The sequence below is a fragment of the Tiliqua scincoides genome, chromosome 1 (genome assembly GCF_035046505.1).
Source record: "Tiliqua scincoides isolate rTilSci1 chromosome 1, rTilSci1.hap2, whole genome shotgun sequence".
Classification (NCBI taxonomy): Eukaryota; Metazoa; Chordata; class Lepidosauria; order Squamata; family Scincidae; genus Tiliqua; species Tiliqua scincoides.
Window position 1 is genome coordinate 2,958,397 of NC_089821.1, and position 25,192 is coordinate 2,983,588.

Here is a 25,192-nt window from a genome sequence, read left to right on the forward strand (position 1 = left end):
ATCTGAACAGAAGGGCCGGGACCTGAGGCTGTGGAGTTTTACACCCCTCTCGGCATTGGCTACAAATCAAACTAAGGGACAGACACTGGATTGCCTGAGTTCTGCTGGAAAACTGTGCAGGAGAGACAAAATCTGACATTCTGGTTCTTGAAATAAGTGTCATGCACAATAATACCCCATGGAGAAACGATATTCCAAAATTAGGGTTGATCCTCCAGATTGAGGACATCAGGCAAACAAAGGAGGCCCTGGAGACTGGCAATAAACCTTAACTTTGGAGCATCAAGATTAGTCTCTCTTCAAGTAATAAAGCATAAACTGGAACTGTTTGCTCCTGGGTCAGCTTGCATTGAAGTGTTCTGCTGCAGTCACCTGGGAAGTTGTCCTGCTCAAGCCTCAGTGCAATGAAAGCGAGTCTTTGGAATGCTTTGGTCCTGCCACTATTTCATTCAGTGGTGTCTGTGCCTTCCTGGTGGATTAAAAGTCAGTAACCCAGGGGGCCAATTTAGATGTTGTAGTCAAATGCATGTAGCTAACAAAGTGGACCTTTACGCCCCTCCTCCCACAACCCACGATAAAAAAAGTTCCAGAACAGTAGCAGAGCCCAAGTTTTTCCTTCCTGTGCTGTCTTTGCTGTGTTGACTGTGTTTTTTGTTGGCTGCTGTACTTTTATAATTCTTTATTTTTGGAAGGCGTTTTGGAAGGACAGTAGATCAGGATCTTAATTAAATCAGGTTAATCCACCTGCCAAACCCACAGCATCCAATCACAACGTATGATCAGGCCCTCGTTCATTTCAGTGATGTTTGCATAAATTACCCTGAATTGTATTGATTCTTCCTAAATCAAATAATTTTCAAAATATAACCATATTAAATTCTTTGCATCCGTCTCAGAGACTACTCCTGAGTTTCACCTGCCAGCTTAACCCCTTTTTGCCCAGCCCACAAGTGTACACATTTGATCCCTATTGCATATGTGCAAGGTTGGGTAGAAACGAACCCATTGAAGTAACTCTTATTTCACATTCTTCACTGGTAGCTTTACTATTTAGAGGGAGCTGTTTTCAACATTAGTGTGACACGAAAGATCCGCAGATGTGCTGATGGAGTTTTATTTATTTTTCACATTTTTATACCGCCCTTCCTCGAAAGAGCTCAGGGCGGTGTGCACGGCTGCTCCCCTCTTTTTGTCTTCACAACAACCCTGTGAGGTAGGTGAGGCTGAGAGAAAGTGACTGGCCCAAGGTCACCCAAGAAGCTTTGTGGCTGAGATGGAAGCGCAGTGGTTAAAAATCGCTGGAAAACTTGTTTGGGTTCCACACCTCTGTTTCTAGGCCAACTGTCTGTAGTAACAAATTGTCTGTCTCTTTTCTTCCACCAGCAAAGCAGACAATTTGTTACTGCAGACTATTTATTTATTTATTAGATTTGTATTCCGCCTTTCTCCCCAAAGGGCACCCAAGGCAGCTAACAATCAATTTAAAAGACAAACAAAGATGCAAATAAACATTAAAAATACAAAACACTTAAAAACAATTAAAACAAGATAAAATACATAGCAGCAGATTAAAAGCACACAGTAAAAGGCATAAGTTATAAATTGCCTGCAGTTGCCCTAGAAATAGAGATGCAGAACCCGGATGGCTCTTCCTGAAGCTGGAAGTGACATCACAAGAGGCAACCGTAGAGAAGGTTGTAGTGATCAGTGTGATCTGAGAAGAAAAAACTGCTTTGGAGCATTTAAGAGGAATATAATTTCTTGGGAAAATGGTGTTTGAGTAATTTGGTTATCATCTACAGCAGGGGTGTCCAAAGTTTTTGGCAGGAGGGCCACACTGTCTCTCAGACACTGTGTCGGGGGCCAGGGAAAAAAATTAATTTACATTTAAAATTTGAATAAATTTACATAAGTTTACATAAATGAATATATTAAAGATGGACTTATATGAATGAATGAAGGTCTTGCAATAGCTCAAGGCCTATAAAAGGCCTTGCACAAAGCAAGACTGGCCTTTCCTTTGCTGCCGCTACTGCATCACAGATGTGAAACAGCAAGCAGTGGAGGGAGCCCTCGTCCCACAGCTCACGCGAGAGGTCAAACAGTCGCCCTCACGCTGAGAGCAGTTGTGTGGGCTCCAACAAATCTCCAGTGTGGGCTCCAACAAATCTCTGGAGGGCCAGAGGCTCATTGGAGACTGGGGGCTCCCTGAGGGCTGCATTGAGAGGCCTTGAGGGTCACAAGTGGCCCCAGGGCTGGGGTTTGGGCACCCCTGATCTACAGCAACCATTTTCAACCACTGTGCCGTGGCACACTGGTGTGCCGCAAATGGTCCCCAAGTGTGCTGCGGGAATTTGGGAGAAGGTCATTCATCACTAGGACCATTAGGGGATGCGAGCCCCCACTGACAGCACAGTGTGCCTTGTCAATTGTCACAAAGCCGATGGTGTGCCTTGACCATTTTAGTGCCTTGCCAGTGTGCCACGAGAGGAAAAAGGTTGAAAATCACTGATCTACAGTAACCAGTGACTGATGGGGAGGGGGCTTGGAACTGTACCTTGAATTCTCCCCCCCCCCCAATTAGTAATTAGAAATTAAGAGGAAGTTCTGAAAGTTCTGAAAGCTAACCGGTGTCTCTTTTCTTGTGATTTCCCTACTTAGGCCATGGTTGCCTGCTACCCTGGGAATGGAACTGGCTACGTGCGTCATGTAGACAATCCCAACGGAGATGGGCGCTGCATCACCTGCATTTACTACCTGAACAAGAACTGGGACTCAAAGGTAGGAAGGCTATGACAGTTTGCAGTGCATCCCCAAAGCAGGCTCTCCCAAAAGCCTTGTCTTCTCCACGGAGCCGTTTTCTTACACCTCATATATGCTTATAGTGTGTCTGAACAGTGGATTATGAGATGATTTTCTGCTGGATACACCATCACTGTTTATACAGTCAACGCTTCGGAAACTGCAGTGAAAAATTGTGTACTTGCTGCATTCTTTTTGTTTCCATTTGCCACCCTGTTACATAAGAACATAAGAACATCCCCACTGGATCAGGCCATAGGCCCATCTAGTCCAGCTTCCTGTATCTCACAGTGGCCCACCAAATGCCCCAGGGAGCACACCAGATAACAAGAGACCTCATCCTGATGCCCTCCCTTGCATCTGACATAGCCCATTTCTAAAATCAGGAGGTTGCACATACACATCATGGCTTATACCCCGTAATGGATTTTTCCTCCAGAAACTTGTCCAATCCCCTTTTAAAGGCGTCCAGGCTAGACGCTATCACCACATCCTGTGGCAAGGAGTTCCACAGACCGACCACACGCTGAGTAAAGAAATATTTTCTTTTGTCTGTCCTAACTCTCCAACACTCAATTTTAGTGGATGTCCCCTGGTTAGGCATGTGGATGTCCAGAAGTTTTGTGCTCCTGGCCTGGTCGTTTAAGTCACATTTTAGCTTAATGATAACAAATGACACCCCCAACGTAATGAACGGACACTGACAGCTGAAGTAAGTTAAATAAAGAACGACAAGATGGTTTATGGTCCTCTCATCCTTTGAACTATTTGCCACCAAACAACCTTTAAAGGACCGTTAAAACACTTGTGCCGGTTTGTGGGGTGGGGGTTGGTCCAAGCAGCTCACGGAAAAGAATGTATTTTCTGGCTGTTAAGGGAATAGCCAACTAACCCCTCCCCTTGGGCAGTGCGGCTGTGCCAACAGAGCACATGCTGTGTTCTGTGGAGACTGGAGACCTCCTCAAGGTAAGGGAATGTTGTTCCCTTACTTTAGCGTAAGCCTCCTCTGCCGCATTGCGTGTCCTTGGATCTGCGCTAGCTAGTTGGATGGTGCGAGTCTGAAGAGAGCAGGAGAAGGAGGGCAGGACTAGGATCCTGATGCACAGATCCACCACTCCGTCCCCCATTCTGCCTCCTGCCCATCCCCTCCCCACCCAGGAGTTTCCTGCTTGTACCTTGTTCTGCCCACCCCTGCTGCCAACTTCGTTGCTAGAGGTACCCAACTGTGGCAGCAGGCCTTCAGACAGATGCCATGTGCAGCGGTGGCCCCAGAATTGTTGTCGGTGGTGTGCTGTAGTCATGCATCTCCTTATATTTACCACATGTAATGTGAAGTTACTGGGAGGGGGGCAACAGCTACCCCCCAGGTAAACTATAAGGGCACAGTTGTACAAGGCTTCTCAAAGACCAATAGCTGGTCCATCAAGCACAGGAAAATGCTAGGAAATGCCCTGCAGGAATCAGAGGTCTCAGCCAGGATTTGTCCTCCCCCAGTTATCACCACATAAGAACATAAGAACAGCCCCACTGGATCAGGCCATAGGCCCATCTAGTCCAGCTTCCTGGATCTCACAGCGGCCCACCAAATGCCCCAGGGAGCACACCAGATAACAAGAGACCTGCATCCTGGTGCTCTCCCTTGCATCTGGCCTTCTGACATAACCCATTTCTAAAATCAGGAGGTTGCGCATACACATCATGGCTTGTACCCCATAATGGATTTTTTCTCCAGAAGCTTGTCCAATCCCCTTTTAAAGGCGTCCAGGCCAGACGCCATCACCACATCCTGTGGCTAGGAGTTTCACAGACCGACCACACGCTGAGTAAAGAAATATTTTCTTTTATCTCTTCTAATTCTCCCAACACTCAATTTTAGTGGATGTCCCCTGGTTCTGGTGTTATGTGAGAGTGTAAAGAGCATCTCCCTATCCACTCTGTCCATGCCCTGCATAATTTTGTATGTCTCAATCATGTCCCCCCTCAGGCGTCTCTTTTCTAGGCTGAAAAGGCCCAAATGCTGTAGCCTTTCCTTGTAAGGAAGGTGGCCCAGCCCCGTAATCATCTTAGTCACTCTCTTTTGCACCTTTTCCATTTCCACGATGTCTTTTTTGAGATGCAGCGACCAGAACTGGACACATTACTGACCACAGTTGACTGTGGGGATTGTGGGACTCGAGCTACAGGACTTGATTCATGGTGCCAGTGTCATGTGTCTGGCATTTCCCAGAAGAAGGCCACGCTCTGCACTGGTGCTTGCCACACCTCTTGTCACTTGTGGAATCAACATCACAGGCTTCTAATTGGGCATTTGTGTCCGTGCCAAGGGCAATAGCGGGGGCCACAAGAGCAGCAGAGATGTGCTGTAAATAAATCAAATTTTAATGTACTAGGTATAAAAAGCACACCTGTCATAGCACAGGAGAACATGGTACATAGAAGTGTACTGTGCAAAATATGTCATTTCTCTGAGGAACCAGATGAGGTTTTAAGAAAGCTTGACAAACGAGGCCTTCTCTTTCCCCCTGTTCAGAGTATATCGATTTTATGAAAAACATAAATTGTTGTTAAGCACATTAGCTGCAATAAAGCAAGTGAAGTTAAAGGACATAACAAATAGATGAAAAAGCAAGCATAGGAGCCATAACAGCATTCTTGATATATCAGAAAAAGCCTTTTCTACAGCCTCATTTCTGTGAGTCTCCTGAATCTGTCGGACCCTCAAATGCAGCTGTTCGTTGAAGGAAAAAGAGTTCTCTGTTGATTCTATTGACAGCCTTCATAGTTTTCATCTCACTCCACTAATATTACTCCAGTGAGGAAAAAAATATTATCAGTACTAAGAGCAGTTTTCCCCATCAGTTTTCTAGTAATGTTTTTGCTTTTACTTTATATTAAATATTCCCTTCTGCTCTACTTCTTGTACCTGAAGAAGAAAGCAAGCCATTTTAAGTCATGCTTCTGAACAGTTCTGTAGAAGCATAAAAAGAAAATATCTCTCATTTCAGCTGCATGGAGGGATTCTGCGAATATTCCCAGAGGGAAAATCCTACGTAGCGGATGTTGAACCCATATTTGATAGACTGCTTTTTTTCTGGTCAGACCGAAGGAACCCACATGAAGTACAGCCTTCCTATGCAACAAGGTAAAGAAACAAGAGATCTTGTTTTCATGTGTCCAATGAGATGAGCCCATTTCTCACTGTCGGCCTGCATGATTTGCATGTGTAAGGGGTTGTGGTTACTCCTTGGCATTGCCAGTTAAAGGATTTCAGGTAGCCAATAAACACCTCTGTGTATAACCCTGGAGAGCTACTGCCAGTCAGAATAAACAAACCTGGGTTAAGTAGGCCAATAATCTTACACTTCTTTGAAAAAGTCAACAAAGGGTGAACCAATTGATATCGTATATCTGAATTTTCAGAAGGCATTTGACATGGCCCCGCGCCAAAGGCTGCTGAGAACTCCACAGTCAGGGAATTAGAGGGTAGATTGTCTCATGGATTAGGGTTGAGGACCAGGAAACAGACAGTGGGTGTCAGTGGACAATTTTCACAATGGAGAGAGATGGAAAGCGGTGTGCCCCAAGGATCTGTTCTGGGACGGTTGCTTTTCAACTTGTTCATAAATGACCTGGAGACAAGGGTGAGCAGTGAGGTGGCTAAGTTTGCAGACGACACCAAACTTTTCTGAGTGGTGAAAACCAGAAGTGATTCTGAGGAGCTCCAGAAGGATCTCTCCAGACTGGCAGAATGGGCAGCAAAATGGCAGATGCGTTTCAGTGTAAGTCAGTGTAACGTCATGCACATTGGGGCAAAAAATCAAAACTTCACTTGTAGGCTGATGGGTTCTGAGCTGTCTTTGACAGATCAGGAGAGAGATCTTGGGGTGGTGGACAGCTTGATGTCTATCAACCCAGTGTGCAGTGACAGTGAAGAAGGCCAATTCGATGCTCAGAACAATTTTAAAAAGGATTGAAAATAACAAATATTACTGTGCCGTTATACAAAATGATGAAGTATTGCGTCCAGTTCTGGTTGCCACATCCCAAAAAGGACATAGTGGAACTGGAAAAGGTGCAGAAAAGAGCAACTGAAATGATGGACTGGGGTATTTCCTTTCTGGGGGAAGGCTAAAGCGTTTGGGGCTCATTAGTCTAGATAGGATTGAGTTGGAGAAAATGTTGAGCATATCAGCAGTGAGACTGTACTTATGGAACTGGTGTAAGGGCAGTTTTGAGTCCTCTTTGCTTTAAAAAAATTTTTTACATTTTCTAATAATATGTTATTTTGAGGGCAATGCACATTTGAGGTTAAATTCAGAATGAAACCAGCACAGGAAAACTACTGTGCTGATTGGCAGCTACTGATTGGCATTCACTGTTCTCACACAAATGGTGTGAGTGTGCATTGCTTTAAGAGCATATGCAAACAGATGTTGCCCTGCTGGCTTGACATGTTTCTATTGTGGCTCTGGATGCTGAACCTGGGGACCCACCCCATTCAGAAAGGCCCCTACAGATGGAAAGTTTGTACAACCACCCTAGGCTGCGTATCTGCAAACAAGCAGTGGCATGATAGATACTTGAGCTGCAACCCCACAAAAGGTTGCTTCAGGAAATATTTGGTTACAGTTGGATCTTGGTATCCTTGTGGGATCTGTTCCTGGACCCCCTGTGAATTCCAAAACCCATGGATAAGCAAATCCATGGGTATAGTCCATAGGCCCTCCAGATGCAACCAGAGATTTCTCTGCTCATGTTCGAGACCTCAGGTCTAATCCTCCACCACATGCTCAGAACCTGTGGTGAGTGAACATCATAAGAGCCCTGCTGGGTCAAGCCAAAGGGGGGCTATCTAGTCATAAGAACAGCCCCACTGGATCAGGCCATAGGCCCATCTAGTCCAGCTTCCTGTATCTCACAGCGGCCCACCAAATGCCCCAGGGAGCACACCAGATAACAAGAGACCTCATTCTGGTGCCCTCCCTTACATCTGGCATTCTTACACAGCCCATTTCTAAAATCAGGAGGTTGCACATACACATCATGGCTTGTAACCCGTAATGCATTTTTTCCTCCAGAAACTTGTCCAGTCCCGTTTTAAAGGCATCCAGGCCAGATGCCGTCACCACATCCTGTGGCAAGGAGTTCCACAGACCGACCACATGCTGAGTAAAGAAATATTTTGTCTGTTCTAACTCTCCCAACACTCAGTTTGAGTGGATGTCCCCTGGTTCTGGTGTTATGTGAGAATGTAAAGAGCATCTCCCTATCCACTCTGTCCATCCCCTGCATAATTTTGTATGTCTCAATCATGTCCCCCCTCAGGCACCTCTTTTCCAGGCTGAAGAGGCCCAAACGCTGTAGCCTTTCCTTGTAAATGAGGAGTCCTGGGCCAAGTAATCATTTTGGTTGCTCTCTTCTGCACGTTTTCCATTTCCACCATGTCCTTTTTGAGATGTGGTGACCCGAACTGAACGCAATACTCCAGGTGTGGCCTTACCATCGACTTGTACAACGGCATTATAATATTAGGTGTTTCATTCTCAATACCTTTTCTAATGAACCCAAGCTTCACCACCGCCACACACTGGGTAACGCTTTCATCGAGCTGTCTACCAGCACCGCAAATCCCTTTCCTATCTGTTACAGACAGCTCAGAACCTATTAGCCAGCCTATATCATACGTGAAGTTTTGATTTTATTTTTTTTGTATTTGCAAAATACTTATCAGAGTTGAATCTGCAAATCCCAGATCTGTAGAAAAAAAAGGCTGGACCTGTATTTAGAAAGTGTCTGAAATTCCTACATACTCTCCAAAAAATGAAGCAACAAACTGATCCTATCCTCAAGCTGACAATCTAAGAATAAAAGCTGGATACACTAGGAAAGGAAAAGTAAAATAAGGGATAAGAGAGGGTGATTGCATGTCAATTTAGGAGAATTAGGTGGTATTGGAGTGATGGTGAGCTGCATGAGGAATGGGAAGCTGGCTGAGAACAGAGAAGGCCATCTTGGACTGATGTGCACCTGCGGGCCAAGAAGATCTGAGGAGGAGCACACTGAGAAAGAGGATGGTAGGAGACCAATACATTGAAAGTGAGAAGTAGGGGGAAGCCAGAGACTAGCACCGTTCATAGGTAGTGGCTTATGTCAGTGCAAAAGCTATCACTGTGGTAATGCAAGCCCTGAGAAGGATTTGCATTACCTGTTTGTGTGGATCATGTCCCCTTCTAGATGTACCTGTCCACGCAGCATGTTTGCGGGCACCTCTGCAGTTCCTCTTGCTCTTATCCAGGCACATGTAAAGATTTGCAAGGAGGCTGACCACAGCATGCAAAGGCCCCCCTCCTCTTTGGAACCATTCCAGGCAGTGGACGCAAATCAGAAGCTCATGCAAACCAGGCATCAGGTCACAGCACTAAGCGTACACCTCTGTTTTGCTCCCACCACCTGGAATGGCTCGGGGGGGGGGGGGCCTTTGCATGCTGTGGTCAGGCTGCCTGAAAAACTCCCCTTAGCTATGCCACTGGTTTAACGACAACTTAAGTTGCTTCTTGCTGCTTTAATCCCAAGAGATGCCTAGAACTCGAGGAAGATTCAAAAATCCTCTGCAGTATTTGTCTACATCTGTGCTCACGTGCCAATAAACTGTTCTGATGCGCGTGCCTAGCTTGTCACCTACTGACCAAATTGGTTGCTAAATAATATGTTTCTAATGCAATGGAAAATCAGTTTATTTTTGCGTGTCAAAGGGGAAAGTCTCTTGTTCTGCTCCCCGTGGGAGGCCGTTCAGAGATGCAAATCAATTTCCTTTCCTTCCCAGGTATGCCATGACTGTGTGGTATTTTGATGCTGAAGAAAGAGCAGAAGCCAAAAAGAAATTCAGGAATTTAGTTGGTATGATCTTTTACTTCTATCTTTTACTTGGATTGGTATGATCTTTTACTTGGATTAACATCACCACCACACACCATGTTGCAGTAGCACAAGTACCACAGAATTAATTGCATGTTAATTAAGACAGTTGATTTTCTTAAAATTAGACAGACAGTTGGTGATAAGCAGAAGTCTCAACTACATGCAGTGGTGTAGCTGGAGGGGGGCAGAGCAGCCAGTCCGGCGGCGAGGCTCAGTGGGGCGGGCAAGCGGCTCCTCCCTTCAGAGCCATCCCCGGCGGGGGGAGCAAAACATGCTCTGGTGGTGGGAACCAATCAGGAGGCTTGGGAGAAGTAATGGAAAACATTTTCCTTTACCCCTCTGTAAGCCCCACAATTGCAAGTGGGTCTCCTTGGACCTGCTAGGCTGGTTTTGGGGGGAAGAGCATCTGGCAGAAGTCACTCTGCCACATGCCACCCCTCTTGTCTCCAGAACATCCCGGCCCACCCACCACCCCAATCCATCCCCCACCCCATTCCACCTACTCCATTGGCTTATCAGCATCCATGGGGCTCCTTCTCGGTACCACTATGTGCAAGCTCCTTGCTGCCATCTGTGACCAGGGCTGGCTTTGAAGCGCATTGCTAGGAACACCTCTGGATCAGTGTTTACAATGCTGTAAAGTGTGTATCACCACTGGAACACTAGTGCCAGCAGTGGCAGAGCTGCATAGACGTGCTGCGTAAGCAAGTGGGTGATGTGTTCAATGTAGCACATGTTTGCCCCACGCAGTGGCTCCATACAGCAGTCTCACCTCGTCTTTGTCTTCCGGAGGAGCAGCATTTGTGCAACATTCAGTTGTGCCCACAGTTCCTTTGACTTTAATACAGCCTGAAGGTGCCATAACGGAAGTCCAAAATATGTATTACGTGGAATGCAGTTGCCACTGCCCTGCATCTGCTCCTTGCATTAGCCAGTAACGTTTGATTAAAGGAGATGTGATGTTGTGAGGTTCTTGCACCTTGCAGCCGAGGCACTGAGCGGAGATGGGAAACTCTGAGTGCAGGGGCATAACGCTGCACATCTCCTTTCATTAAACATTACCAGGGAGATGCGGTTTTGAGTAGTTTGCATCTAACAGGCTTTTCTTTAGATTTGTTCTGGCTTTAGATTTAGCATTTGAAAGGTGGAGACTAGCTTTCAAATGCTGGAAAGGTGCTAGTTCAGAGAAGTGGCAAAGTCGGGCTTTGGATGCGGCAGTTGGACTGTTGGACTTGACCCACAGAGATCCAGGTGCAAATGGTTGATCATCCACATGGCTTACCTCTTAACACTAATCTTGCTCAGAGAGTTGTTGTGAGGATAGAAGATGGGGGAATTCTGTAGATTGCCATGAATTCACTGGAGGAAGGGAAAGAAAAACATGGTGATGTTTGATGACGGATGCACTCGTGCTTGCTTACATCAGCAGTTTAAATGTTAAGTTGCTTAAATATTTTTGAGGTACTTGCATTTAAGTAGCTGCTTACCTAGATTATAGGAATGTGCTTCCTGGTCCGCTGTTTCCACATGCAGTCTGTAACCTGCAGGGTTTTAAGGGAGCTCGGAATGGGGCCCTTTGTTCAGATCACAAGCAAAACACAAAGCATGCGCATTCAGGCTGTCGACATCTCCTCTAGGGAAAGGAGCACTTTGTGCAGGTTTGCCCCAATATGCCTCCTCCGGCATTTAACTGTGTTCTCCATTTTCCATTGTAGACACAGCCAAGACAGAAGGTGTTCTCCATGAAGACTGAGCTGTGGTTTCCCAGTGCAGTCCTTTTGTCGTGATTATTTTGGGACTCTTTGCAAGCAATAAGATCCAAAGACCACCACAGTCTATTTCCAGGAGGCTACTGGATACTCTTCTGTCCTGCAGAAATGCACGGGTTTTTTGGCACTATCTAGCGTTTGCGTATTACACTGATGGTACTCATGGCTTCATCTTCTTGGGCATAAAGCACTCCTGTGTCCTCAACCTGCCTTTAAGTGAAGTCCACCACCAGACTTTTAGAAAGTGAAGAGCTTTGCCAAGTCTCCCACTAATGTTAAGACCAACTGGTATTTGGCAATACTGGTAATAAATATCCTGAGTTGAGGAAACCAGCATCGTCTTTGCACTTTATTCAGATGTCCTTGTTCAAGGGGAAAGAGCTTGACAAGGGATCCTCCGTGGTGGACTGCAGATGGGCTGCACCAGCACTCAGAAATGCAAGATGGAACGATGCATTTGTCAAGAGCCAGCTTGGTGATGTTCGATGTGGGGCCTTCGCCCGGCTGCCCAGTCTGCTGCACAGACAGTTGGCTTAACCGGCCGATGTCATTAATTTCTGAAAAGATCAGCCTCTCACTTGCCATAAAATTGCCTGGATTTTAACCACATTCCTCCAGCAGCAGCTGTGGTTCCATTGCTTTGCCTTTTAGAGTCCCAGGACAGAGACAGAGGCAGCTGTGCAGTTGTCCTCTCTTTTGTGAAAAAAACAGGGTTTTTTCCCCCCGAAGCTGAAGTGTGATGATCTGTATACAATTTTCATTTTTTTAAACCTTGTTTCATGAAGGATCAAGTCCCTTCAACTCCCATGTCAATTTGCAGACTTTTGGAAAACTTTGATGACAGACTTAATGCATTTATGCCAAGAATTCATCTAGTCAAGCTTTATTATTGTTTTTAAGAAAATGATCTTCCACCAGGCACACTTTGTATGTCAAACATGAAATTCTGATAGACCTGTATGTTTGTTAAACTGGCCCGTGTATGAATAAGAGACACAAGGTGCGAACCCGATGTTAACAGGGCTAGGACTGTACAATTGGATCTCAAACCTAATCGCTGTTGTTTGTGAGTCTGTGTGAATATTTTGCATTGCAGCTTTACCAGCCCAGTGCTAAGAATTGTCTTGCCAGCAAAGTGTTCAGATGAGAAATGCCAATTGCCGGACTTCGACAACATCCTAAAATATTACCCAGCAGGTAGATAATGAAAATGTTTCAGGACACGGTTCTAAGACTTTATACTGCCACGTCAGAGCCCCAGTGCAGAGCAGAAGTTGGTGTCGTTTTATGCCTGTGTTTGTATGATTAGAGTTAAAAAATGACTTTGTCCCAGGTGTTGGGTTATAGCAGATAACCTGCATGTGAGCAGGTTAGCTTCTGCATTTGAGCCACGGATTATACTTAACAAGCACACTTTTTTCTAATCCCAGTGTCACTTTAAAAAAAATCCTTAATGAGTAACTTTTCTATTTTCAGCAGTGAAAACCTGGTGCTCAGCACTTAGCACAGATCAGACTTGTGCTGAGAGAAGCACAGTTGTGATTGAGGACAGATATGCTTGTTTTCACCAAAATGTGTAACGTAAATGACCTCTGTGTGTGAAATCACTTTCTTCGCTGAACTTTTGAGCACCATTGTCAAACTTGTATCTGCCTTGTTCTTCCACTTGTCTTTTCCTCCACATTCCATACTCTTTCTGGAATTTTACTTGGCTTTGCCCATTGCCATTTTTCTCTTCATAATCGCCAACTTTTTCTTCAGCCAGCATTTCCTGCTATTAGTATTTATTTTAATGCAACAAAAATTGAAATAGCTGTCATTGCAGGCCTCCCTCATGGACAAATAACAGCCCAATCCTATGCATGTCTACTCAGAAGCAAGTCCAATTTGAGTCAAAGGGGCTTACTCCCAGGAAAGTGTGGATAGGATTGGGCTGTAAGTTGCTTCTCCCCAGAACTTAAACCAGCAAATAACACTATTTAAAAAGTGTTCAGTCCTAAGCACAAATCTTCTTGAGAGTATTTCACCCAACACAAGACATCGAGACATCCTGTGTCATTGCATTCTGCATGGCAGTTGACCTTCAGACAAGACTCTTGCTGCCTGCATCTGAAGCCTGAAGTGAGGGTATCACACTGTGGCTCCATTTCGTATCAAATATTCCTGTAAAGACTCAGGTAGGATCACATGGTTTTTTACCCTATGAGGAAGCTTGCCATGTGACTACAAGATACAAAACCTGCCACATATCTAGAAAGGTGACTGGCTCAAATTGGACTTCCCTAGATAAGGCACAGAAGCCAATTCACGCCGTTTGTATTGGAAAGTGGTAACCCTTATTTTGCTTGTGGAAAATGTCCCAACTCCTAGCACAACATTCTAAATGTACCTGCACTAGCAGAGTCCTACAGACATTGGAGCAAAATTCATACATGCGTAGATTTTATCTTTAAGTTCTCAATCAATGAAGGACAACAGAGGAGAAGACAGGCGACCGTGTGTCATCACTGGACACAGGCAGACCATCAAACTCTGTGACTAGCAGTAGCTCTTTCAAGTATCAGATTCTTTCCCCAGCTGGAGATATTGGGAATTGAACCGGCACCTTCCGCTTGCAAATCATGGGTCCCACTGCTCAGCTTCAGCCCCTCTCATTTCCTGTTTTTTTCATGGCAGAATTCTTAAGCTGCCTTATACTCAACTATAGACACGGGTGTTCAAGGTTATTCAACCCGTAGCTTAGTTTGTGTTCCAGAGACACTTGGGGTCATGGGGGCCTGTGGTCCAGTTTAGTTTTTCTTATTGCAGAAAATTAAAGAACTGCCAGCTGTCGACAAGCAGGGACATTCCAACAGCGTTTCAGTGATTGGGTTGGATCTGAAGACACTCATCCGCTCTGTGCAGGCTGTTTTCCCTACAAGGGAGTGCAAAAAAAATAATGCACCCACACATACACACGTGTGACAAGTAGACATGTGTTTTGGTATTCATATGTGCGTTGGGAAGCCATAGTCCAGTCCCCATTGCATATGCAGGCAAGAGAAGAGTGGGCCTACCTTTTCACCCAATGATGCTGGTGGGCATTTGTTTCCTAGCTATGTTAAGGTGAAGTGGAGTCCATAGACATGGTGTTTGTCTTCCTGAGTTAATTTAGGCCCAAATCAAAATGGAGAGAGGCCTGCATCATGCCACTCTCCTTTACGACGTGCTGGGCTGCAGGTATAATAATAATAATAATAACAACAGGTATTTATATACCGCCTTTCTTGGTCTTTATTCAAGACTTTATTCAGGCGGTTTACATAGGCAGGCTTTATCTAAATCCCTATTTAAATAGGGATTTTTACAATTTCAAAGAAGGTTCTTTCTTTCAAGAACGACTACATTCAAGGTGTTTCATTCTGATCTGGTTTCACATTCTGGCCTCCATCCTCCCACGCTCTGAGCAGATGGAATTGCTCGACTTCAGCTTGTCAGCTGCTTCAAGGTCTCACCGTTCACGGTGCCGGTGGCCTCGAACTGGCGACCTTGTGGATGTTATCTTCAGGCAGACGGAGGCTCTACCCTCTAGACCAGACCTCCTGCCCATGTTTGTGTATGTTTGTGTAATGGCACCCAACGTAAGGGAAGTACGGGGCTGTGCATGTGTGTGTGTTGATTTCATTCTGTTAAAACTACTGCGTGCATCTCTCGCCTGTTCATCCTGCCTGTTCATGCCTTTTAACCCCCTAAGCACTTCAAAACTTGAAAGGCAGGTATGCTCGTCAGGTGAAAACACTTCAGGGCGAGGATGGTAGGAGTGGTGAAGTCGTATTTGAATAGGTTGCTAAGTTATATTTATGCAAAGTATGTGATAGCTTCCAGACTAGGACCCCCAAAAGTGTGAACTGTTTTGAATGTTTTAGAGGCCAGTTTCAGGAGCCCTTTAATAAAAAGCAACGAGCAGTCAGTAGATGACCTTTTTGGAAATTGTGGTCAACCAGTGCAATGATGGCATCAAGGCCATGCTTGCTTTTTCAGAGCCTAGAAGACAAACGGTCCTTTTCACTGTCCGTCTTATTGCCACCATGTACGGGCGCAAGTTGGAGATTGCCATTGACCTGGTGAGAGTGGCAGAAATCGGGTGCATATAGTATTAAACCCATTTTTGCCTAGCCCACAAGCACACATTTGATCCCTTTTGCATATGTGCAGCATTGGGCAGGAATGGCTATGCAGTTGGATGCCTAAACATGTTAGTTTCCCTGCAAATCCTCCTACCTAAATATTGGAAGTTTAGTATGACATGAAGCAGCAGTAGAATGATGGGAGTACAAACCAGTGCAGACAGTCAGCCAGCCCATTAAGCAATGGCTTTTTCTTTTCTTGCAGACCTGAGATAAATGTTTTCCAGCCTCTTTAGGGCCGGGCATCACATACTGTATACAGGACCTCCTTTGCTAGGTATGGGAAAGGAAAGCACTTGCATCTTCATTTCCATTCCATAGCAGGCTTTTAGGAAATCATGTGTATGAAATTGCTGGGCTGGATGATAACATTAAGGCTGTGAGGAACGGTGAAACATCTATGCACTTTGTTCACCATGGTGTGCTTTATGTCACTTAAATCTATGGAGCCTCCTTCTAGCTCTAGTGACAGTAAACACGAAGCTTCCACACAGCTAGTTGCCTGAAAATGTGAGTATACATGTGCATTTCAAAGCACATCAGTATGTACATCCTGTTCAAAGCTCTACAGGGCAGAGAGAACATACCCTTGCTGGGGCACATATAAAGACTATTTGATTTTTTTGCCATGGTTTCCCGTTCAATCGGTGATGTTGGTGTGTGAGTATGCTTTCGTGCAAAGAACTCCTAAGTTGGGCAGGGGTTCAATATATGGAAACTGTTGACGTTCATGGGAATTTCAAATACTATAATTTCTAGGACTGTGATATTCTAATTTCTAATTAGTTCATAACTGGCTGGTAACTATTTAACTTTAAATAAACACCTGGTGCCAAATTCCTCTAATAAACGCCTTTTGGAGGATATTGGTTCAGGGCACAGTTTCTGTGAAGTGTGAGATCCTTGGGTGTATGGATAATTTTATGGCTTTATGTCAGACTGCTGCTCATTAAAAAGAAAAGCCTGCCTTAAAATCTGCTTTTTCAACAAATCAGGAATTTTAGAGTACACATCATTATATCCGTCAGAGCCGAAGGCTTTCAGATAAATAAATCCATTGCAATTCCATCAGTACTGCTGAAAGTCCAGATTTAAAAGATGTTTTCATGCTGCTTTCATCAACTTTAGTTACTTTTGGCACTTACTGTTAGAAAATAAGCTATCGTGGGTTTCCTCTTGGCTGGAATGCAAACCATCTGCTGACATTCAATAAAATTTGGAAGGAAAACCCATATTTAAATTCCTTTTTCATCAAGTTTGGCACAGGGAAAAGTGCTGTTTAATGGCCTGTAACAGGGGTGTCCAAAGTTTTTGGCAGGAGGGCTGCATCACCTCTCTGACACTGTGCCGGGGGCTGGGGAAAAAAGAATTAATTTACATTTGAAATTTGAATAAATTTACATAAGTTTACATAAATTAATATACTAGAGGTGGAACTTATATGAATGAATGAAGGTCTTGCAATAGCTCAATGCCTATAAAAAGACTTGCACAAAGCAAGGCTGAGCTTTCCTTTGCTGCTGCTACTGCATCACAGATGTGAAACAGCAAGCAGTGGAGGGAACCCTAATCCCACAGCTAACGCAAGAGGTCAAACAGTTGCCCTCACGCTGAGCAGTTGTGTTGGGCCATTGTGGGCTCCAGCAAGTTTCCGGAGGGCCAGAGTTTCATTGGAGAGTGCTATCTCCCTGAGGGCCACATTGGGAGTCCTTGAGGGCCGCAAGTGGCCCCAGGGCCGGGGTTTGGGCACCCCTGGCCTGTAAGACCGTGAGCACTTTAATCCCAGCCCCACCAATTAATTGGGGACCTATTTTAATAAGCTTCCGTTAAGGCTTCACAGCTCAATCCCATGTATGTTCTCTCCAAAAGAAATCCCACTCTGTTCAATTGCACTTGCTCCCAAGTAAGTGCATTTTGGGATCAGCCCAAAATTGTTGGGCTTGCTGAAGCTCCTGGTTGACTCAGTTGAGAAAGAATGCAGTCCTAATAGGTCTCTTTCTAAAGTGAGATTCTGTTGCGTGCTAAACCTACCCTACAAGATAGCTGTTCAAAATGTGCTGGGTTCATTGTAAAAGAACAGTTTTGCAGGAAGATCAACTACAGCACATCTCAAAACTTAAACCTGTGGTCTTCAGCACATGTAACTGAGAGTCAACCCGCCTCTACTTGCAGAGCCCTTCAGGATTAGGGTGGTGGGAGCAGGGTGGAAAATGTGCATCTGATACTCATGTTTTAATCCACTCTGCTAATTAGAGCATACTGACCTTTTTCAACACCCATTGAGTTCACTGCTGCTTGCACGGCAATGGCATCTTTTTGCTAGCAAATACCTTTATACTTATTTTTGTAATTTACTCCCAGACTGGTGGTTGAAGAGACCTTTTTGCCAGGTTGCATGCTGGGCGTCTTTACTGGCAGCCAGGGAGGGTACCAAAACAAACTGTGGTATTTTGTCATTAGCCCACATTTTGTGTTCATGTTATTTAAAAAAAATAAAAAAGTGGAATGAAATAAAGTGTTGCAGGAGTCAATAAAAACACTGGGTCACAGCATCTTCTGTCTTGGCTCAATGATTCTTTGCAGGGTGGTGGCTACGGACAAGTGAGCAGAGGATGGAAATATCTCTGGATTTATAGTAATGGGAATTTTAGTGGCATATGAATCTCTCACTCATAAGCACTGGTGTACTGTAGATCAGTGGTTCTCAAACCGTTTAGCTCCAGGACCACTTTTTAGAATTCAAACCTGTCTAGGACCCACCAGAAGTGACATCATTAAGCTGGAAGTGACATCATGGCTGGAAGTGACATCATCAAGCAGAAAATTTTTTAACATGCCCTATAAAAAAATCAAATTTAATCCCTTGGTAACCCATTCCTAACGCTGGCCAAGCTTGGCTGGTGCAGGCTTACTGTTCTGCTGGCAGATCAGGACCTGCCTCCCTCCTCTTAAGTTTAAAAATTTATTTAAAACAAAGAACCCTCCTACATAAGAACAGCCCCACTGGAGCAGGCCATAGGCCCATCTAGTCCAGCTTCCTGTATCTCACAGCGGCCCACCAAATGCCCCAGGGAGCACACCAGGTAACAAGAGACCTGCAAGGCCTCCTGGGAATTGTAGTTAAGAACATAAGAACAGCCCCACTGGATCAGGCCATAGGCCCATCTAATCCAGCTTCCTGTATCTCCCAGCGGCCCACCAAATGCCCCAGGGAGCACACCAGGTAACAAGAGACCTGCAAGGCTTTCTGGGAATTGTAGTTTAAGAACATAAGAACAGCCCCACTGGATCAGGCCATAGGCCCATCTAGTCCAGCTTCCTGTATCTCACAGCGGCCCACCAAATGCCCCAGGGAGCACACAAGAGACCTCATCCTGGTGCCCTCCCTTGTATCTGGCATTCTGACATAGCCCATTTCTAAAATCAGGAGGTTGCAAATACGCATCATGGCTTATAACCCGTAATGGATTTTTCCTCCAGAAACTTGTCCAATCCCCTTTTAAAGGCGTCCAGGCCAGATCCCATCACCACATCCTGTGGCAAAGAGTTCCACAGACCGACCACATGCTGAGTAAAGAAATATTTTTTTTGTCTGCTCTAACTCTCCCAACACTCAAGTTTAGTGTTTAGTCCCAAGCAGTTGCTGATCTGTTAAAAAAAAAAAATTATCCAATCATTCCAAAGGCTGCAATCCTATCCATACTTACACAGGAATAGGCCTATCATTTTTAAAAGCATATGCATAGTAGCCTATTGAAAGTACAGCTCTGTAACAGGAAGTTACGTACCGTGGTAGCATCAAGTCTAATACATTAAAAAAAACTACATGCACATTGAAATGAACGGGGACCTGCCTGAAATTGGCTCATGGCCCATCTAGTTTGACTGCTTCCCCATGCAAGAAATCTCACTGCATTTAGTAAACAAGCACACCAGATGAAAGGTTTCTTGCAGATGACTTCCTGATTTGTAGGCTTTCTACTGAATGGAGGATGGGTTTGGGGTTTTTTGGTTGGTTTGATACAAAAATCAGCCCTTTGTGGAACAGCCCAGAATTCAAGAATCTCAGTTTAGCACTTCATTCTGCCTAATTTATAGATCTTCAGTTTTCTTAAGCTGATCCTATGATCAAGAAGCTCTTGAGGACATTCAGAAAAGACATCCTCTTAGCACCAAGGGAACAATGCTAGCCCATGTGAGTGAATGAATGAATGCTCTCCAAACCGGTTCTAAACAAGGCTGGGAATTTTCTGTTCCCATGCCCTACAGTGTAGGGTGATGCCTCATTTTGGGTTGTTTTTAGTTTGTCGATGCCAGCGATTTTCAGCCTTTTTCACCTCATGGCGCACTGACAAGGCACAAAAACTGTCAAGGCGCACCACCAGTTTTTGGACAATTGACAAGACACACCATGTGAGCAGGGAGCTCACTTCCCACAATATGTTGGCAACCTTCAGTCTCGAAAGACTCTTGTATCACGCTCTGAAAGGTGGTTCTGGAACAGCGTCTAGTGTGGCTGAAAAGGCCAATTCGGGAGTGACAATCCCTTCCACACTGGGAGCAAGTGCAGTCTGTCCCTGGTCTGTCTCCCTGGCTATGGGCCTTCCTTCTTTGCCTCAGACTGTTGGCCAAGTGTCTCTTCAAACTGGGAAAGGCCATGCTGCACAGCTTGCCTCCAAGCGGGCTGCTCAGAGGCCAGGGTTTCCCACCTGTTGAGGTCCACTCCTAAGGCCTTCTGATCCCTCTTGCAGATGTCCTTGTATCGCAGCTGTGGTCTACCAGTAGGGTGCTTTCCTTGCACGAGTTCTCCATAGAGGAGATCCTTTGGGGTCCTGCCATCATCCGTTCTCACGACATGACCGAGCCAACGCAGGAGTCTCTGTTTCAGCAGTGCATACATGCTAGGGATTCCAGCTCATTGAATGAGCTGAGGATGAAGGAAAACCACAAAACAGTGAAGTTTAATAACTTGAACTTATTCCCATATTGCTACAAGTTTGTTGGACTATTCCTGGAGGCTAGAATAGAGCAGGCCTGCAGCCCTTAAGTTCGGCAGCCACCGTGGCACCTGCTGTGGGTGCCAACTTTTGCAGGTTTTGTCACCTCTCTGAGAACAATAAAGTCCACTCAACCCCATCAAAAGTCAGGATGCAGTGGCGTAGCTGGAGGGGGCAAAATGATCAGTACTGCAGGAGCCACAACATGCCATGTAAGCAGTCCTCCCACATGCCATCGGAGCCATTCCGGGCAGTGACAGCAACACACAGAGCTGTTTGGTTTGGCAAGCGCCTGCATGTTGCCATTGCTGCCCGGAATGACTCCGATGGCTGGTGGGAGAGGCTGCTTACATGGGACTTTCTGGCACCTGCAGTGCTGTTTTTCCTCCTAGCTATGCTGCTGCAAGGATGAGATAATTCATGCGTCATAACAGCCCTTTTCTCATGCTTACAGTTTCTTGAGATGTAGCCATGTTAGGGCCCAATCCTATCCAATTTTCCAGTGCTGGTGCAGCAGTACCAATGGGGTATGCACTGCATTCAGTGGTGGGGAGCCAGTCACAGAGGCCTCCTTCAGGTATGGGAACATTTATTCCCTTATCTTGGAGCTGCATTGTGGTTGCACTGGTGTTGGAAAGTTGGATAGGACTGGGCCCTCAGTCTGTTGCAATGAGACCGGCCAAGAGCCTGGAAGACTAACCAATTTATTTCAGCATCAACTTTTATGCTGTTTGGTGGATTTCCATGGTTGTAGCTCATGAAGTGGCCTGTGGTCTACAAACGCTGGTGCCGATCTACAGCAGTCAGTCTTCAGGATGCTACAGGACGACTTTGTTGTGTTCACTTGTTCAGGTTGCAGGGTCAATGCATTTGCAGAGAAGGAGGTGGTGGGCTTTCTTCATTGCCTGGACACTGCCCTCCACAAGTATACCTGTATGCAACAACACATGTGTGCACAGACGGGCAGAGCCTGCCACCCTCCCCCCATATTCATTCACTGAACATGCATACTGACTGCATGAGAAAAGTCAGGAGGTGCCTCGAAGAGACCAGAGAAAGAGCAGGTTAGGGGGGGTGCCAGAGCTCTGTTTATAGGGAAAAGCAGATAGTGGGACAAGAGAGAGGGGTGGTGAGACTGACCTCTAGGACAGCAGGAAGAGGCTTGAGAGAGTGTTGTGGGCACAGAGAAAAAGAGGGGGGTAACTTAGGCAGGATGCTGCAGAGAGCTCTGTAGTGGGGTGAGATGCAAGGGGAAACAGTGCATGTGCTATGAAATGCTAATGAATTCTGGTGTGCAGAGAAAAAATTCCAGCCGTGAGCTGCATTCATGCAGAGAGAGAGAGAGAGAGAGAATCTAGGGTCACCAAAAGGAACAAGGAGGTACCCCTCCCCGTAGGAGCCATTCTGTGGTGGGGGGGGAGCAAAACAGGCAGAGGTCTGGAATGGCTCCAAAGGTGAGGGCTGCTTGCATGGTGAGGCTCCCTGCAAAACTTTGCCCCCCCCCCCTCTAGCTAAGCTACTGGCTGGACTAAGAAGCAGACAGAGCTGAAATGCTTTCTCAAAGGGTAGCCACGTGAAGGTAGCCATGTCAGCCAAAAACAACAGTGAGTTCTTCTGGCTCTGGAAAGACTAACAAATCTGACTGACAGAAAAGCTCTTCCACAGTTAGCATAGTAAGTGCAGACACATGGGCGCTTCTGAGTTAGCAAAGCTTTGAAAGAGTCCCAGAGAGTAATTGGAGTTGTGCATTCCAGGCACATGCAATGCCTTCCGTGACTCTCTGGTAGAAACATTTTGTGAAGACAGAACATCTTTTAACCCATTTCCGCCAGCCCCCAGGGGTACACATTTGGTCCTGTTGCATATATGCAAAGTTGGGCAGAAATGGCTTTAAAGGAAGAGGCCAAAGGAGAGCCTTCCAGAGATACTACAGCAGCTGAGCAAAAGATCTCCAAGCACCAATTCTCTCCTGCTGACAACCCGAGTTAATCCCGACATCTTCCTCTGCTGGACTCAGACAGAGGTAAATCCTCCCAAGCACAGCTGAGTGATAAAGAGACTTCGGCCCTTGATCCCAGCCGAGGGGCTTTACACAGTGGAGTGTGATTCCTCTGGAAGGGAGTCAGAGATGAGAGCCTGATGGGTTTGCCTCCCTGTTGCTGGGGCGATATGCTGCATCTGGATGAATCCATGCGCAGATGGTGATTAAGACTGGAGAGCATCAACCTGTGGAGAGGATTAGCCAGGCTGAAGAAACATTTCAACTGTCACTGAAATATTGCTATTGCTTTCTGGGAAATTCTGGACGTCTTCCGTGCTGAACGTTCTCTTCAGGTCCGTATCCTCAGTGTAAATAATCTGATCGGCTTTTGGAGAAAGTTTCACAGAGTGAGCTCATAATTACTTGCAGCACAGAGACTCTGATGTGGCCAGTGACTTTGCCATGCCAGAGGCCAAAAGGACAGAGAACATCACAAGATGTTCCTGGCATCATTGTGCCACTTGAAATACTGGGGGCCTCCATGCTTGTGCAGAGGATGTTGATGGCCTACTTCTCATCCAGAACAAATTTCAGGGTAAGCTCCAGTTGGGGAGGCACTTTGTGTGACATTTCTTATCCAGGGACAATTAAAGCAGCAGTAGGCGCACTGGCACCATAAAACGGCGTATATGATATAAAGGTATTAAGGTGCGTCTCGGCTTATCCTCATTTCTAAACTTGGCATGCCAGAGTGTGCACTGAAGACTCATTGATTGCACTCTTCTTTTTTCCCACAGAGCAGATGCTAAGCAAGTCTATGCAGCAGTGATTCTGCTAAGTCAGAGCTGACAAGCAGGCATCCTAAGTCCTTACTAGCTTTAGGAGGTGCAACGACCCCACATAAGAGGCAGGTGGAACCAGCAGCAGCTGGGAAAGTGCGTGAACACTGGTAGTTTTTTTTCAGCAGAGCCTCTTTCACCATTTCCTCTACCCCCTCCCCACAAAAACAGTGCATGCTGCGTCCAGGGCAAAAGGGAAATAGTCTAAATATTTGTACTTACCTCCCTGTAAGCCCTGGCACTGCCTGTGGGTCTCCTTGGCCTACACCACCTCATTTGCTAGTGCCCAAGGAAAGGAAAGAAGTGGGGAGCTTCAAAAAGGAGGGGACAAGATCTGGCACATACCATTGCCACCAGATTCACCCCTCCCACCGCCCACCCCCATTCCTCCCCCTCCCCACCCAGTTTTGATCCTAGTCTCCCCGCCTACTCCCTCCCCCACTGCCTTACCTGGTCCAGCAGGCACAGCAGTGCCAGGTAGCAAAGCTCCAGGGTGGCCACCTTTTGTGGCAGTGCTGGCAATGGTTGCAACCATTTTACAATGGAAGTGACTTCAGCTGTCCAGTAACCTAGCCAGAGGGAGTACAAATCCCTGCAAGGGGCCCTTCCCCCTTCCCTTCAGAGAGAACATCTCTGTTTTTCTCCCACCATCAGGAATGGCTTCAAAGGGGAAGGGCCCCTTGTAGAGCACATTTGGGTGCTTGCAAAACTTAGTGCTTTGCACCTCCTCTAACTGCGCTACTGCAGCTGTCATAGTAGACTCCTAAGAACATACAAGAACATAAGAAGAGCCCTCCTGGATCCGGCCCAGGGCCCGTCTAGCCCAGCTTCCTGTATCTCTCAGCAGCCTGCCAGCTGCCTCCGAGAGCACACAAGACCACAAGATACTTACGTTCTATTTACCTGCGCACCCCCCTACTAAGACAGCAGGCTGCACTTGGATTTAACTTGGGCACTTTATTGACACAGTGACCAATTTTTAATGCATGAAACCTACTGAAACATACCTTCCTTCCCTTGCCAGTATGGGGTAGGAGAAAAAACTGCTGCCCACCACCAATTCAGATGACAGAAAAACAGTCCTACCAGGCTCTCATAAGTAGCGACCAGCTAGTCTCAGATTTTGCATACCCATCATGGCTTGTAACCTGTGATGGACTTTTCCTCCAGAAATCTGTCTAACCCCTGTTTAAAGGCATCTAGGCTGCATGCCATCACCTCATCCTGTGGCAAGGAGTTCCACACACTAATTACACACTGGGCAAAAATATTTTCTATTGTCTGTTCTAACTCTCCCAACACTCAATTTTAGTGGGTGTCCCCTGGTTCCAGTGTTGTGTGACAGGGAAAAGAGTTGTCCGTTCTGTCGAGCCCCTGCATAATTTTGTATGTTTCAGTGCATGCCCCCCCCCAGGCACCTCTTTTCTAGACTGTTGTTGGCAACCTTCAGTCTCGAAAGACTCTGGTATCGCGCTCTGAAAGGTGGTTCTGGCACAGCGTCTAGTGTGGCTGAAAAGGCCGATTCGGGAGTGACAATCCCTTCCACACCGGGAGCAAGTGCAGTCTGTCCCTGGTCTGTCTCCCTGGCTATGGGCCTTCCTTCTTTGCCTCTTAGCCTCAGACTGTTGGCCAAGTGTCTCTTCAAACTGGGAAAGGCCATGCTGCACAGCCTGCCTCCAAGCGGGCCACTCAGAGGCCAGGGTTTCCCACTTGTTGAGGT

At 46.0% G+C, this 25,192-nt stretch overlaps 1 protein-coding gene across 1 annotated transcript in view; it reads left to right on the plus strand.

The window, feature by feature from the left end:
* Positions 1–18,207, plus strand: part of EGLN3 (egl-9 family hypoxia inducible factor 3) — a 48,020-nt gene extending 29,813 nt beyond the window's left edge. Inside the window, exons 2-5 of the mRNA XM_066637756.1 lie at positions 2,662–2,781; positions 5,808–5,944; positions 9,626–9,699; positions 11,436–18,207. Of these exons, the coding sequence (XP_066493853.1) occupies positions 2,662–2,781; positions 5,808–5,944; positions 9,626–9,699; positions 11,436–11,473 (369 nt within the window). The 3' untranslated portion in view covers positions 11,474–18,207. The remainder of the gene's footprint in view (positions 1–2,661; positions 2,782–5,807; positions 5,945–9,625; positions 9,700–11,435) is intronic.
* The last annotated feature ends 6,985 nt before the right edge of the window (positions 18,208–25,192 follow it).